This window comes from Vigna umbellata, chromosome 5 (assembly GCF_029865625.1).
Source record: "Vigna umbellata cultivar VRB3 chromosome 5, Vumbellata_1.0, whole genome shotgun sequence".
Lineage (NCBI taxonomy): Eukaryota > Viridiplantae > Streptophyta > Magnoliopsida > Fabales > Fabaceae > Vigna > Vigna umbellata.
In genome coordinates, this window is record NC_142169.1 from 38,540,848 (window position 1) to 38,558,324 (window position 17,477).

The window sequence follows — 17,477 nt, forward strand, 5'->3', positions numbered from 1 at the left end:
AGATCTTTTTTTTAGGTTAGATTTTATTTTTATCTTTTAGATTAGATTTTATTTTAGATTAGGTTTTATTTCATTCTATCTTCTAAATCTTCTATCTTCTAAATCTTTTTATCTTTTGAATCTCTATCTTCTCCTATATCTTTTTGCGCTAACAATTGTTTTTAGGGTTTTGTGCCTAATGTCTGCAGAATGCAATTTGGTCAAGAGTTTAACTATAGGGGCACTCAATTCTACCAAAGTAATCTCAACCAATGGTGGGAACCTCACTCAAGCATGGATCAAAGCCAATTTTGGCAAGCTGCTGGACAATTTGAGAACCAACCACAACAACAATGGCAGCAACAACCCTTTCTATCAGGAAGTTTGGATAGGTTGGAGGACACCCTTCAACGATTTTTGAAAAATTCCGACTCTACTCAGAAAAGCATTGAAGAATCATGTAAAAGAATGGAGATGCAACTTCGTCACATTAGTCAGATATTAAATGATGATGTTAATACTGATGTTAACCTTAAGGAGGAAGGGCAAGTCATTATCACTGAAAGTGACAAGATTCTTGATGAGGAAAAATTAGAGGGAGATGAGGAAAGGGTAGAGAGAAAAGAGAAAGAAGAGTTGAGTGAGAAAGATAAAGATGAAGAAAAAGAAAAAGAATTGGTTGAGAGAGAAGAGAGAAAGAAAATTTGTGTGAAGATAAAGAAGTTGAGGAGAAAAAGAGAAAGGAAGAAAAAAATAAAAGAAGAGAAAAAGAGAAAATTTAGGGAGAGAAAAAGGAAGAAAAAGAAGATGAGAGGAAAGAAGAAGAAATCACATGAAAAATCACATCCTCATCTAAAGAAGAATCATAGGAAGGAAAAGAAATTTAAGTGCTTCATGGAAATCTTCAAGAAATTGGAGATTAAAGTTCCTATGATTGAGACACTGCAACAGGTTCCTGGTTTGATCAAATTTCTGAAGAAGTTCAGTAGGAAGAAGAAGAAAAAGAAGAAGGAACTTGAGCTTTACTGGGTCAAGCTAATGACGTTAAAAGAGCGCTTGCTGGGAGGCAACCCAGTGGATTTAAAAACTTTTGATTTGGTTTTGTAACTTTTAAATTGTGGATATTATTCTGTAATTATTTTTTTTTGTTGGATCCAACATCTACTGAAGGATGCTAGGTGGTTAAGCATCTACTGAAGGATGCTAGGTTTGTAACACCTGCTGATGGGTGTTGGTAAGAAAATTTAACACCTACTGATGGGTGTTGGTGGATTTTGGGTCAGGCTCGTGACGTTAAACAAGCGCTACCTGGGAGGCAACCCAGTTGATTGATTGTTTTCTGTCTGTTTATTTTTAGGATTTGCATAAGCATTTTTAACATTGAATTGCAGGGAACCTATGAGGGACATGTAGGGAAGGCACGTAGGTCAAGAAAAGAAGGAGAGGAGCACATCACGAAAGTGCCGCTGAGCGGTATTTTACCGCTGAGCGGTACTCTCGCAGACTGGGCTTTAGTTCCCCTTAGCGGGACCCGAGCCCATTAGGGTATTTTTATACCCCAAGCTGCGTTTTAGGGTTTATTTCCAGACTTCTCTCTGCACAAACACTTCCACACACCTTCTCCTAGGTTTTCCACATCTTTTCACTCTTCCCTCTTTAGAAGATTTCTCTTCCACTCACTTTTATACTAGTGTGCCATCAAAGTTTGGGGTTGGAAGAGAGCATTCTAGTTTGGAAGCATTCTCATATCATCTAGCATCTCCACCCAAGTAAGTAAAATGCATTTTGTTCATTCTAGGGTTCTTGAATTTGAATGTGATTGTCAAAGCATGAATACTTAGGGGTTTTAGTTTCTATGCATGATTTGATGATATATTTGATGTTTGAACCGATTAAACTGCTTGATTATGAACTGGAAAACTGAAAATTGCATTTGGGTGGAGTTAGGACAGTTTAAAAACGAGATTTGCAAAAATCTGCAGATCACCGCTGAGCGGCATTTACCGCTGAGCGGCACTCTGCCAGATTTGCTTTTTCTGGTTTGTTGCGTGTTTGAATGTGGCACTGGTGGCGCTGAGGGGAAATTCTGGCCCTCAGCGGTGGTTTAGCTTCAAAAGGAGTTTTGTTTTGTGTTTACTAATGATTAACATCATGTTCTGTGGTTTTGGATTTATGATTGAATGCAGGAATGGCATCCTCTTCAGGAAAGAGATTGAAAACCATGGCAACCAAGAGAAAGGAAAAGGAACCAGAGCAGCCCCATAATGGCAGGTTCCTCTCTAGGAAACATGAGAAGCACTTTAGGGTGGTTCAGGACAGGAGACTTTTAATGGAGAGAAAGGTTGGAATGATACCTAACTTTGCTCCTCAATTTGGGGAGCAAGGGTTAGGGAATGATTGGGGGAAGCTAGCCACTTATCCATCACCTGCCAACATAGCTGTGGTGAAGGAATTCTACACCAATGCAAAGAAGATTGGTGATTATCCAGCTGAGAATTATTTGGGCTATGTTAGAGGCCATGCTATCAGGTATGATCCTGACTCCATCAATAACTTTCTGGATACTGTGTGGGCTGGTGAGCAATGCCAGTTTGCTCTTAGCATGGAGGAAGGTGCTGACTTTGAGGATGTTGAAAGAGTATTGTGCATACCTGGAGGACACTTCCAAAGGAATAGATCTGGCTCAGTGGTTAATATTAGGAGGACAAATTTGACTCCTCTTGCAAAGTATTGGATGGCATTTTCTCATGCCAACATTCAGCCATGTTCACATGTGTCAGATATTACTCTTAGCAGGGCACTCTTCATCTACTGTGCTATCAGAAACTTGAATGTTAATATTGGGCAGGTGATAGCTGATGAGATTAGTGTGTGTGCTAACACCTCAAACAACAAAGCACCACTGGGACATCCTTCTTTGATCACTCACCTTTGCAAGCTAGCTGGGGTGGACACTTCTGTTCCACCATTTGAGAGGCCAAGAAAAGCTATAGATGAGGCCTATTACAGACAGTACTGTGGAGGTGAGGAGGCAGCCCAGCCAGTGCCACCACGCCAGGCTCGTAGAGAGAGAAGGCCAGCACAGGGCAGGACTTCTGCTGATACTCATGAGGCAGAACCATTCCAGATGAGGGACATGTATATGTCTCTTATAGGTGCTCAGTTGCAGTCCATCCACAGAGGGCAGGTGGCCACGGCTGAGATGATAGTGGGGATGTATGATACCCCTCCAGCACACAGGTGGACTATGGATGAATTCCATAATGTGGTAGCTTGGCCAGAAGAACCAGTATATGGAGGAGCTGGAGCAGCTGAAGCTTCAGCCAGAGATATGGAGGAAGATGAAGCAGAGGAGGAGGATGCATTTGATGAAGATGATGATGAAGAGGAAGAGGAAGATACAGAGAGCTCGGACTGATGAGGAGCTGAGATAGCATTTACTGATGAATGCTATCATATGATTATGCTTTTATGGTTTAAGTTTTCTGAACTTATTTGTTTTTGTTTTTAGATTAGGGTTTGATGTACTCTATTGAACACCTGGTTTGTTATGATGGTTTGCTATTAACTGTGATTGTGTGATAAGTAATGCTTGATGATGCTTATTGATTGATTGATGTTGAGATGATGTGCACATTAAAATGCTTATACAGGTGATTCACAAGCTTTGTGAACAAATGCATAATATCATGATTGTGATTGTGAAATTAAGCAGGATGTGCATGTCAAATGTGAATGAGCTTATATGTGAGGTTTTGAGCTCCAGAGTTGTTATTGTTGAATGCTATTACTTTGAAAGCATGAATGACTTTGCCCAGGTTTTCTATGATTGAATCAATTGCTTGTTTTGCATCATATGATCAAAGGCCGTGTTTTTGAAACCCTTTTTATTGGCCAAATTCATAAAGTTAGCCTTCTAAAAGAGAACACGTTGTGTTCTATCCTTTGAACCCTTAGCCTTAAATATACACTGAACACCCTTGATTGAAAATCTCTACCTTGAGTTAAGTAGAAGATCTTGTGTGGTATTGTTAAATGTTCAAGTTTGGGGTTATTGGGGAAACATGAAAAAGGAAAAAGCATTGAGCTAAGAGCTAAAAAGTAAGAATATGCAAAGAAAAGAAAAGAAAAAGAAGCAAAGCTCAATGCAAATGCAAAAGCAAAGGCAAAAGAAAGTTGGGAATGAATAAGATAATTGTGTTGTTATGACTCTCTTAACTCAAGGATTTTGTGATCCAGAAAAACCAATTTTCTTGTTAGCCCAGCCACATTATAAGCCATTGAAAAGTCCTTGTGATGATGCATGCTTGTGAATGTATTTGATTGTGGTAAAATGAAAGGCAAAGTTGATTCATGTGACATTGTGATAGTGGAGTGAATGAGTGAAACACTTTACCTCTTATACACTTGTGTGTTGAGTGAAACACTTTACCTAGTGAGGAAATATTCCATAAGCACATGAACATCCATGCTTAATTGATTGATCATTCATGAAAAATAGCATTTGTTGGAACTTAAATGACTTTGTGAACACTAAAGCATGTGCACATCTTGATTGAACTCTTGGTCATAAGTTTGAGTGAAGTTGTTACTTATCTTGAAAAGAGGATTTTGAATGAGTGAACCATCATATGAATTGGTTGGAGATGGAGTTACATTTTGTTTGCTTGAGGACAAGCAAAGTTCTAAGTTTGGGGTTGTGATAACAGTTGAAAAACTGTTATTTTCATGCTTAAAAGTGATACTAAAAGCAACCTTTAGACTTAGAAACTAGCTTGAAATCATGCATTTTGTTTATATTTTCAGAAATAAGAGAGCTGGACAGGTTTATGCTTGATTTGAGTGTTTTTGTGCAGGTTTTGAGGTGAATTTGGTGAAAGAAGTGAAGAATGAGAGAGAGGACATTAGAAAAGACAAGAAAGAGTGCAAAAAGGAGAAGTCGAAGGCACCGCTCAGCGGCAAACTACCGCTGAGCGGCACTCAGAAGGTGGCGTTGGAACCGCTGAGGGGCAAATGGCCGCTGAGGGGAAGAAAGAGGACGCGTGATCACCGCTGAGCGGCACTTTTTGGGCTTGGGCTTTTGTAATCTTTTGTAACTCTAAATTAGTATATAAGGGCTTGCACGTCCTAGGGTTTAGTATCTTTGGCAGAAACGAGGCAAACACTCTCTCTTTCACCCCTTTGAAGGAGGATCTTGGATGCTCAGGCTACCTCTTCCACTTTATTGGGTTTATTCTTTCATACTTTCATTGTTATTCATCTAGGTTCACCATGAATATGGTGAACTAAACCTTGTATGTTTGTTGGGGAATCAATGTAATCTCTTGAAGCTCTCATATATGGATTTGTTGAATACATCTTTGAATTAAGACATATGCTTTCTTTTCATCATTAGTTAGGGTTTTTCCTCTTTGCTCAATGCTTGCATTGTTTAACTCATTCTAATGCATGATTATTGGTTTTGTTGATACGGACACGTACGGGGAAATCTAGATCCGGGGAATTTCTCCCAATATTTTACTGACAATATTATATTGGTTGCCTTAAGCTCCTGCGGTAATGAACTAATCATTAGGAATGCTAGGAATTGTATGAACTATTTGATTAGGGAGAAGCCATCTAGAATGGTACATTAGTGAGTGGCATTAACAATGATGATTTGAATGTTGAATTCCTAAAATATATGAGAGTGGATGAGATGAAATTGACCCCCAACAACATATTCATTCATATATTCCATTGAAAGTGTTTATCTTTTGTCTTTGCCATTGATCAAAATTCATGCATACATGTTTATTTTCTGTCTTGCATTTTAAACCCAAATATTTCGTTTGTAAGTCTTAGTTAATCAAGAAACCACATAACTAAACTAGGCCGTGAGTCCTTTGGGAAGAACGATACTTGGTCTTACCAAGTTTTATTACTTGAACGATTCGGTCATACTTGCCGATTGTGAAACAAGTTTGTGACATCATATTTTGGTGCTTACAAATTTGTCCATCAGTATGTCTTAGATGGTCTTCCATCAGACCCTCCCTCTTGAGAAGGATCTGTCCTCAGATCTGTTGCATCCTGTTGATCATCTCCTGTGAAAGGAATTAAGTCACAAATGTTAAAAGTATGACTAACACCATAACTTTCAGGAAGATCTAAGATGTATGCATTATCATTTATTCTTTTGACCACCTTGAATGGACCATCTCCTCTTGGACTAAGTTTGGACTTCCTTTGAGAGGGAAATCTTTCCTTTCTCAAATGAAGCCAAACTAGGTCTCCTTTTTCAAAAACTATTTTCTTTCTCCCTTTGTTGTTGTATTTTGTATATTTTTGAGTTTGTTTTTCAATTTGGTTTTTGACCTTCTCATGTAACTTCTTGATGAACTCCGCTTTAGAAACACCTTCTTTATGAAGAAAAAGAGATGGTTCTGGAAGAGGTAGTAAATCAAGAGGTGTGATAGGATTAAAACCATAAACAACCTCAAAAGGAGAAAGATTAGTAGTCTTGTGGACTACCCTGTTATAAGCAAATTCAATATGAGGTAGATGTTCATCCCAAGATTTATTGTTACCTCTCAATATTACCCTTAATAATGTAGATAGAGATCTATTAACTACTTCAGTTTGCCCATCAGTTTGTGGGTGACATGTAGTAGAAAATAGAAGTTTAGTCCCAAGCTTTTCCCATAAAGTTTTCCAAAAGTGGCTTAGGAACTTCACATCTCTATCAGACACTATAGATTTGGGTAAACCATGCAATCTCACTATTTCCTTAAAGAAGAGTCGAGATATATAGCTAGCATCATCTACTTTGTGGCAGGGTATAAAATGAGCCATTTTACTAAAACGATCTACTACCACAAAGATAGAATCATAACCCCTTTGAGTTCTTGGTAATTCTAGGACAAAGTCCATGCTTATGTCCTCCCAAGGGGTATTAGCTATGGGAAGAGGTGTATAGAGTCCATGAGGCATAATCTTTGACTTAGCTTGTAAACAAGCTATGCATTTAGAGCAATGCCTTTGAACATCTATTCTCATGTGTGGCCAATAAAATTTACTTTTCAAAATGTTTAGAGTTTTATCAACTCCATGATGGCCCATAAGTCCTCCTCCATGACTCTCTTTGATAAGAAGTTTTCTAATGGATCCTTGGGGTATACAAAGTTTTCATTTATTAAAAAGATACCCCTCAGAAAGATAGAATCCATCAAAAGGCTTCTTAAGACATGATGAATAAGTGGATGCAAATGTTTCATCATTTTCATACAACTCTTTTATGTCATCAAATCCTAATATTTGGGATCCTAGGGTTACTAATAATGCATGTCTTCTAGATAAAGCATCCGCAACAACATTAGTACTCCCCTTTTTGTGTTTGATGACATAGGGAAATTGCTCCAGATATTCCACCCACTTGGCATGTCTTTTGTTTAGCTTTGCTTGCCCTTTTATGTACTTGAGAGATTCATGGTCAGTGTGGATGATGAATTCTCTAGTAACCAAGTAATGTTCCCAAGTTTTTAAAGCTCTAATGAGGGCATATAACTCTTTGTCATAGGTAGGATAGTTCAAGGTAGGTCCCCTAAGTTTTTCACTAAAGTAAGCTACGGGATGTCCTCCTTGTATTAAAACAGCTCCTATACCTATCCCAGATGCATCACATTCTAATTCAAAGGCTTTGGAAAAATCAGGTAAAACGAGAATGGGTGCATGAGTTAACTTATGTTTCAAAGTCTCAAAAGACAACTCTTGCTTATCACCCCAAAGAAAAGGAACATCTTTCTTGACTAACTCATTTAAAGGAGCAGCTATGGTGGAAAAGTCTTTCACAAATCTCCTATAAAAACTAGCTAGCCCATGAAAGCTTCTTACTTCTCCTATATTTTTAGGGGTTGGCCATTCTTGTATAGCCTTGATCTTCTCTGGATCAACATGCACACCTTCTTTTCCAACTTTGAAACCAAGGAAAATCACACTTTCTTGACAAAAAGTACATTTGTCAAAGTTGGCAAAGAGGTGGTGTTCTCTAAGAAGAAGCAAGACTTCCTTGATATGTCTAAGATGCTCTTGAAGACTTTGACTATAGATTAAGATGTCATCAAAGTAGACCACTACAAATCTGCCTATGCATTCCCTAAGCACATGATTCATTAATCTCATGAATGTACTTGGAGCATTGGTCAAGCCAAAGGGCATGACTAACCATTCATATAAACCAAACTTGGTCTTGAAAGCAGTTTTCCATTCATCTCCTTCATGAATTCTTATTTGATGGTATCCACTTTTAAGATCAATTTTGGTGAAGAGATTTGCTCCATGTAATTCATCCAACATGTCATCTAGCCTAGGAATGGGATGCCTATACTTGATAGTTATGTTGTTGATGGCCCTACAATCTGTACACATTCTCCAAGACCCATCCTTTTTAGGGACCAACAACACAGGCACAGCACAGGGACTTAAACTCTTTTGGATCCACCCTTTGTTCAACAAGTCATTAACTTGTTTCTCTATTTCTTTTGTTTCCATAGGGTTGGTTCTATAGGCTGGCCTATTGGGTAGGCTTGCCCCAGGTACCAAATCTATTTGATGTTCTATTCCCCTCAAAGGTGGTAATCCACTTGGTACCTCTTTGGGAAATATATCATCAAATTCCTTTAAAAGTTTTTGCAACCCCTTCGGTAGAGAACCAAGTCCATGAGTGATTGAAACAAATGCCTCTTTGCAATAAAGAAGGAAATGAGGTTGTCCAAGAAAAATATTTTTGGAAATATTCAAGGTTTGAGGTTGGACAACTTCATGGGCTGAGGCATGGGTTACCAAATTCTTTCTTTCTTTCTTATTTTCTTTTTTCTTTTCTCCATCCAACTTCTTCTTAAGAATTATTTGGTCCTCTCTTACTTGTGAAGGTGTAAGAGGACACAAAATAATTTTCTTTCCCTTGTGTTGAATGGTGATTTTGTTGGTGACTCCATCATGTAAAGCTTGTTTATCATATTGCCAAGGTCTTCCAAGTAATATGTGCCCAGCTTCCATTGGTACTATATCACAAACAATTTGATCTTCATATTTGCCAATGGAAATGGGTACACTTACTTGTTCTTTAACTACTATTCCATCATCCTCTTTGATCCATTGAAGTTTGTAAGGTTTAGGATGAGGAGTAGTGGTTAAGCCAAGCTTCTCTACCATTCTAGAACTACAACAGTTGCAACAAGAGCCACTATCCACTATCATTGAACATGTCTTTTCTAAAACTTTGCATCTTGTGTGGAATAGGTTCTCTCTTTGTGACTGTTCTAATTCTACATGTTTACTTTCCAGGAGTCTCCTTACCATAAGTAAGTCACCATCACAAGGTAAAGCTTCTTCTTCTTCAGAAGTGGATGTTTCAGACTCACTATATGAAGAACCCTCACTTTCACTCTCAAGCTCAAGGATGTAAGTTGACCTTCTATTGCGGCACTCAGATGCATAGTGCCCTTTTTCCCCACATCTAAAGCACTTAGTCTCCTTACTCTTATGATCTCTTGAAGGTTCTTTGACTTTTTCTTTTCCTCTCTCTCTATCTCTTTCTTCATATCTTGGCTTGGTTTGACTACCCTCCCTCTTATATTCTTTCTTATGGTGAGAACTATGAGGGTAATCTTTCTTGGTGGAGCTTTTCCTCTTTAGTTGTTGCTCTACCCTCACACAAAGTTGGACTAACTCATTGAGATCATTGTAGGGTATAAGTTCAACCCTATCTCTTATGTCATAGTTGAGTCCACTTTGAAACCTAGCAATTGTTATCCTAGGTTCTTCTCTTATCCCAGCTCTCAACATGAGTAACTCCATTTTTTGTCTATATTCCTCAACACTCATGTTCCTTTGTTGGAGTTTATGGAGTTTATCCATTATTTCCCTATCATAGTAGGCTGGTACATGCCTCCTCCTCAAGGCAGATCTCATTTCATTCCAATACCTAATGGGAGGTAAGTGTCTTAGCCTATGGTCCTTGACTAAGGCTGTCCACCATATTAAGGCATAACCTTGGAAGCTTAGAGAAGCCATGGTGACTCTCCTTTCATCATCTATTTGGTGGCACTCAAACAATTGCTCAACTTTCATTTCCCACTCTAGGTATTCTTCTACATCATCTTTTCCATGAAAGGAAGGAAGATCAATCTTAGGCTCTCTTGGGTAATGCTCTCTAACTCTATGTTGTCTTCTAGGAGGCATTTGGTAGTGGTCATCATTGTGATGACTACTATTTTGCTCAATTTCACTTGGAGAAGATGATGATTCTTCTCTTCTCCTATGGGAAGACCTCTCTTTCTTTTTATCTTGATTAATCAAAAGTTGACTAATCATATCTTTGAGCTCACTAATCTCTTTATCCCTTTGTTCAAATCTTTGCTCAAATTCTTCCCTTAAAGACATTTCACTATTGGGTTTCAAACTTCCTTGCACACTTGATTGACTCATTCTTGTCAAAGAAAAATTTTCAAAAGGTTTTCAAAATGTTTGACAAGTAATGAATGAAAAAATTTTCACAAACTTTCTTTGTTTTTGGTGAAAAATTTCTAAGAGATTCTAGAAGTAAAAGATGTTTCTAAGTAGCTCCCAGGAAGAAGAGGTGAGTCACAAATGGACAAGCTTAGAAACCAAGTTCTTCCTTAGCCAGAGTTTCCTTAGAATGTTGTTTTACTTTAGTTTCTAAGTAGAAATTCTTCAAATTATTTTTAAATGTTATGAACCTACAAACCAAAGAAAGGTTTACTATATGCTATGCTATCCTAGATACCACGGAGACCTAAAAACAAAAGGATTACTCAAGACATTTAAGGAAAGCAATAAAGATGCAAGAATGTAAATGCTAGACGACCCTAAGTGAAAGTGCAAGTGACACTTGGAGCCCCTTGACACACTTTCACACTAAGAAAACGAAATTGGACTATTACAATGTTCAATTGTGAGCTTGGAATTGCTTCAAAAGCATTTTCCCAAGTCACTTGGCACAACAACAGAAATATAAAAAAAAAACTACAAGGTTCCGTGATATGAGTACTCAAACAAGCTCAATTAAATGTGTAAAAATAGTGTGGACTTCAATCTTCAGCTGCTGCCAAGTGTATCTCAAAAACAGTATGCAAGTTGTTCCAATTCTGGTGGCAAATTATGCTGCTGTAATGTATTCTGCAGCTGCTGGACAACAGAGTTGCATCTACTCAAGAGCTCCTAATTGCTTTTCATTTCAGCTTTCCCCTCACTTCCTAGTATGCTACCATTATAAGTAAAGGTTTCTGCAACTGGATGCTTCACAACAGCTGTCACAATACCTTAAATCCACTCAAACAAACCAAGCTAGATTTACCATTCTGCACCAGTTTTCCACACCAATTTCCAGCAATAATTGACAATTTTGGAAGCCAAAAATGTGGTAAACAAATGAACTAGGTATGGAAAAACAGCAAGTACACAAAAGGAACCTACCAAAGGTGCTAGAACAGATTAAGAAAGCAAAAAAAAAAAAACGCAAACACAGTTCAGAAATGATTCCAAATGCAAACTGTTTGATAATTTTCAAAACTGTTTGATAAAATGCCCCAATGACTTTCAGATTTTTGAATCTTGATTTTTCAGGGCCTGTAATCTGGATTGCACAGTTCAACAGCTTTTTATCACTTGATATTACTTCTTTGAGTCATCTATTTCATTTTTTTAATCATGGAACCAGCTTTTTCACAATCCAGTAATGAATTTTTTTGCATCAAAATTACCAAACAGCAGCTGGAAAACATAACTGCACCAGAAAAATTAGACTGAATTTTGGTGGTTTGAGATCCAAAACTATATGGAAATGTTTCAATCTTTGTTTGGACAGTTTCAACAATTTTTAATGATGATTTTGCACATGTTCAGACCTTAAGACAACTTAGTAACTGCCTATAATTCAAAATCATTGTTTCACTTCCATTGTCACTCAAAAATTGATGGTTTCAAATGCAAATTTGCATATAAGTCATGTTTTGACCAAATGAACAGTACTAGCAACTTTGAACCATCAATTGAAACTTGCTCAAGCTATAAAACAGCAAGGAAACAACAGATTTTCGAAATTCCCTACTGCTGTACCACTTATGCAGTAAATGGCACCAAAATAACCAACCAAATTCAGTTTTATGGAATCAAAGTTTGAATCAGCAAGGAAAAGACTCTAGGAAATGTGAATACATAGATCTAAGCTGGAATTAAAGATGCTTAGCATGACCAAACTCAGATTAAACTATGCAATGAAAATTGGCACGGTGATAAACCAAATTTAAATCTGAAATAGCAAATGACTAGTGTCTATGCACAACCAAGCTATGCAAATTGCATTTCATTGCTTGTTATGGTTGGGTACACTCTTAGCATCATTCAACAACACTAAACAATGTTGTATCAAGCTTTAGAATCAACCAAAACCAACTGAAAACAGATTTGATGATTTAGAACAACAAACAAAATTCTGCATCAGATTTAAACAGAATTTTAAAACCAGTTTGGCTTACTGGATGCTTCAGCCTATATTACCAAGGCTAGATCAACTCATCACTGCCTCTGATGGTAACAAACAGCTTGTATAGCACTGGTAAGCACGAAACTCAACAGAAACAATTTCAAAACAGTGACAACTATAAAACAGCAACAGTAGTTTGCACAAGACTTTAGACAAAACAGAATTTAAAGTTCAAAGCTGGAATTGACTCAAACAAGAAATGATTCACCGTTTAAAATGAAAAATGGACATAAAACACTATAAGAACACAAAATTAAAGGTTGGAACAAAATTACAGAAGCAGAATTAAAAGAACAAAAACTGACACAGAATTAAAGCTGAAACAGAAACAGAAAACAGAAACAGAGATGGAATTCAGCAGAATTAAATTGCAGAATGAGAAGAAATGCTTAGCTCCTTGGTGCGTGGAGAACCTAAGCTCTGGATACCACTTGATGGAGCCAAATTCCAGAGGAAACCAGTGGCCTGAAGCTCCCAGATCAGAGGTGTGGTAGATGTGTTGGTGTGCAGCAGAATTGATGGAGTAAATGGTGATGGAGATGTTTGAATGAAGCAAGGTAAATTGAGTGAAACCTCTCAGCTCAGAAAGCCTTCATATAATGGAAGGAAGCTTGAGAGAAAATGAAGAATTAGCAAGCAATTTTGACTCAAGAGCAGAATGCAAGACTGGAATATATTTCTCAGCATTTGGGCATAGCTCTAAAGTACAATACAAGGAAGAAACCATCCTATTTATAAGTGAAGATGGGTCTCTTTTCTGAATTGAACTCCCGCCTAATTTCAAATGGGAAGCCTAACAGCAACACCAAATCCTTCCAGCAAATCCCATGCCTTGCTCCAGGTCAGCTCCTCACGTGTTTGAAGCATCTTCTCATCCAACGTTGGGCTATTTTGGGGTTTTGGCTGGGTGCATATGACTTTGGCAGCAAGCTTCTCCAACCAGGCCTTCCTTTCACGTGCCAAATGCCATGTTGGCAACTGCTCCCTCCAATTTATTTAATCCTACAAAACAAAGTAAACATGCTTAATTAAGAGAAGAAGGTTTAAGATAATTCACCTTCCATAGAAGCAAAATATTAAGTGATCCTTCTTCCTCTTGAACTCTCTTAGCCATGGCTCTAGTAAGAGGTCCAATGTATGTCTTAGATGGTCTTCCATCAAGAAGTAAACACATTTATGATCATAGTGAGTATGCATAATAATCAGTTTAGCAACATATGTATAACATAAAAACACATTTTTGTTGTTGTCATAGTAACATATATGTGTTGTCATCATCAAAAACCAACCACATGGGAACTGAGTTTAGCATTCACATTACTTCCCCTATCAAGCAACGACTTTCGAATTTAAAATATGATATTTCTAGACATATTTTTTTATAAGTTTCCATAGTTTTGTAGAGTAAATTATACTGACAACTCTAATCTCTGTTTTTAAGCTATTTTATTTCGGTTCTTCGTCTCGTCGCGATTAAGGTTGCAACACTATAATATTAATAAATAACATATTTATTTAAAATTAAATTCAACATATGAAATTTAAAGTTTCTAAATTATATATCTATACAAGTAAACCATTAAATAGATAAATACATAGCATTTTTTCAAATATAGATTGTAAAAATTAATATACACACTACAAGAATAATTGATATTATCGACGATCCTAATTCATCGGTAATGTATCAAATCCGTCGGTAATTGTCGTTTATCGACGGCTTACTAATGGTCAAAATACCGTCGGTAAAAACATTGTCGGTAACCTTTACCAACGGATATTTCAGCCGTCGGTAATTACCGAAGGCTTTTGACCTTCGGTAAATCCATCAGTAATTACCGCGATCTGGTTCATCTTCTTCTTCCTTCCTCCCTCTGTGTCATTTTTTTTTCGTTTTCATGAACTCCGCCACCAAAAAAGCATCACGCTAGTAACAAACTAATTTCCAAAGAATCAAACAACCAATTTATTTTCAATAGTTAAAATCATAGGGAATCATGGAGAGTTTCTCTGATATTCTCAGTGGAGAGCAGCAGTGGTGGAGAGCAGCGGTGGTGGGGAGCAGCGGTGGTGGGGAGCAGCGGTGGTGGAGAGCAGCGGTGGTGGATAACAGTGACGGTGGAGAGCAGCGACGATGGAGAGCAGCGACGGTGGAGAGCAGCGACGGTGGAGAGCAGCGGCGGTGGAGAGCAACGATAGGAAGAAGTATTACACTGAGATGGAGATTAATGAGAAGGAGAAATGAGTGTTTGCTATATATATTGGCACTGGATGCGAAACTGGGGCCGGAAAATTTCCATTTTTTTACCGACGGTCAGAAGCCTTCGATAAACCTATTGGTAATGTCGTCAAGCAAAATAATGGGCGGGAAAATTGCCGCTCTTTTTACTGAAGCCAAAAGCCTTCGATAAATCTGTCGATAATGTCGTCAAGCGAAATAATGGACGGAAAAATTCCCGCTCTTTTTACCGACGACCAAAAGCCTTCGGTAAATCCATCGGTAATGTGCATGTCACTTACTGACGGCCAAAAGTCTTCGATAAATCCGTCAGTAATGTACACGTCACTTACCGATGGTCTTATCGAAAGCTTTTGACTGTCGATAAAAAAATAAAAAAACCGTCAGTAATTTGGTCGAAAATTAAAATATATCAATGGATATTTATCTGTCGATAAAAATCCGTCGATAATATTAATATTTTTTATAGTATTAATGATTTATTTTCAGATGAAAAACTTTACAGCCGCCATACATATGACTATGAACCTGTCTTCGAAAGCATAGAGACGAGAGAGAAGCGAGAAAAATTAAAGGGAAATGGGAGCTACTAGGTTTTGATGACTTAAGATTTTCACAATATGCCTCGGTCCATCTGGTAACCGAGACAGTATTTTTTCACCTGAGTCAATATGTCATTTAGATACCGGTTCTTTATCAACCGAGACTGATGAGAGGGTCGCACCTCCCACAAAAGTTGTGCATAAAAGAATGCAGTATAGACTAGGAAGTGACTCCTAGGTCGTCTCTCAAGGACCAAATTGGGTTCAGTCTCAGATCACATACGGTAAAAGGGGGGTTTGAAAGTGTTCTTGTGATTGGAAATAAATTAAATTAAAACTGGGAAATTAAAAACAATCGAACACAATTGGAAAAATTGAAATAAATGAACAAAGCAGGAAAACCAAACGGTCCTACAGATGACCGAACGGTTCTACATTGATACCAAACGGTCTCTAAAGCAAGTGAGGAAATTGGAAATGCAGAAAGATAAAGAAGCCGAAAAGAATAGAAAACATAGTGAACGAACACAGTAAACTAATTAAAGTGAACGAAGGCAGTGAACTGAAGATTCCTAAAACACGATGTGTGAGCTAATTAAAATGTACTGGTAATAATAGAAAGAACGTTTGACTAATAACGAAATGAACATTGCAGCTTGGAATAAAATGAAATGCAACACTTAAACTAATAAAGAAAGAAAACATATTGCAGTTGAAAAGGAAAACAACGCTTAAATCACCACTCCGAAGCAATTGAAAATTGAATCACCGTTTCATTACAAGAAAAGAAATTTTTGCTTTTGGAATAGTAAAAATCACCGTGAGCATCGTGTGAGTTGAATAACATTTCAATGCAAGAGAGCGTGAACAATAATATAAACTGGAATTGTAACGAGTAAGATAAAGAATTGAAAAGAAAATTCTCCACGGAAAAGCTCTAAAGATAAAGCATGAACAGTAGCTGCTTATCAAAGGAAAATGAAATCATCACGTGTGTGCCCTCTTTAGCTCTACTCACCGTACACACCCACTCCTATCTAATCACCTTGCTACTATTCTCTCAAGAAAAGGACACTCATTTCTCGCTGGTGGTATAAAAACCGTGCACACCAACAACACAGGAAGCTACATTCTCCCGTCCAGGTCCTGCCCACTCCGTGCGCTCCTCTCTCTCGGTGGTTCTCCCTCCAGCTCTCTCTCACTCACTGCCCTCCAACCGAGAGCTCCTCAATCACCCGTAACCCTCCATCCTCAACGCTCCTTCCTCCAAAACTCCAGCCCCCCCTCCAAAAGAACATCTAAGTGGCGGCTGGACTGCACCCCTAAAAACCCTCTCCGTAACACTGCTGCTGGACGTTGCTTCCGCGTGTGGGCCGTGGTATGCTTCCCTCCTTCAATCTGCTGCCAGCACCTCCTTCACGTCGCTGGATTTGCTCCGTGCTGCCATGGGCCGTGACTCTCTCCAAGCTGCTTTCATTTCGCTGGATGTGTGAAGGCCGCGTGGACGTGTGCTGCATTCTGTGCGCTTATTCTTTCTTCACGCACCACCTAAGAAAGCTGCCCCTCACACCCTCTAGCTGCTTCCGGATGCTACTGGACTGCTGGGCCGTGGAGTGTGTGCAGCATGGAGCTGGCAGCTGGACCGTGGCACCTCCTGGATGTGCAACCCGTCACACCGTTTCTTTCTTCACTGGACACCACCCTCTTCAAAGCTTGCTGGAAATTTCTGGACACACCCCTGTTGGACCGGGATCAGCTTCTCCTAATTACCGCTTGCTGGATGTTGCTGGGCCGCGTGGAATTCCTTTCCCCTTTGAAGGCTGGATGTGCACCCCTCTAGTTGCCACCGTGGCTGCTTTCTTGTGGGCCGCGTGTGTTAAAATTGTTTAGCTGATTCCAAAATGAATGTGCCGTGAGATGCACTTGTAAGGTGGTCCCCATTGGCCTTTTTGTTTAATTTGTTTCATCTAACAAGTCTTGGGACATGCAAAAGTGTGGGGTCCGCGTGTGCTATTTTCACTTCAACAAATTCAGCACACTTGCATTTGGGAGTTGGACGTGAATTGCTTCTTTCCAGCATGTATCTCTTTCAATTTTTCTTCAATTTGATACAAGCAAAAACCATGTGTCCGTGTGCTTTAGTAGATTCACACTTCCAGGACGTAGCGTCCTT

At 38.5% G+C, this 17,477-nt stretch overlaps 1 protein-coding gene across 1 annotated transcript; it reads right to left on the bottom strand.

Annotated features, from left to right (window-relative positions):
- Nucleotides 1-6,259: 6,259 nt before the first annotated feature.
- On the bottom strand, nucleotides 6,260-16,821 carry LOC148198308 (uncharacterized). Its single transcript, XM_088115750.1, has 3 exons — nucleotides 16,635-16,821; nucleotides 8,805-10,304; nucleotides 6,260-6,285 (listed from the first exon to the last, which is right to left on the bottom strand). The coding sequence occupies exons 1-3, from the start codon at nucleotides 16,819-16,821 to the stop codon at nucleotides 6,260-6,262; spliced, it is 1,713 nt and encodes a 570-aa protein (XP_087971876.1).
- Nucleotides 16,822-17,477: the final 656 nt, after the last annotated feature.

Bases quoted from the DNA above. Each gene is read 5' to 3' on its own strand.
- LOC148198308 (XM_088115750.1), bottom strand. From the start codon at position 16,821: ATGCAGCACACGTCCACGCGGCCTTCACACATCCAGCGAAATGAAAGC. The intron at 10,305-16,634 runs GTTTTTAGGGGT...TGATTAATCAAG, and splicing joins GCAGCAGTGTTACGGAGAGG to ATAAAAAGAAAGAGAGGTCT. The intron at 6,286-8,804 runs ATTTGGTAACCC...AAATACAACAAC, and splicing joins AAATAAGAAAGAAAGAAAGA to AAAGGGAGAAAGAAAATAGT.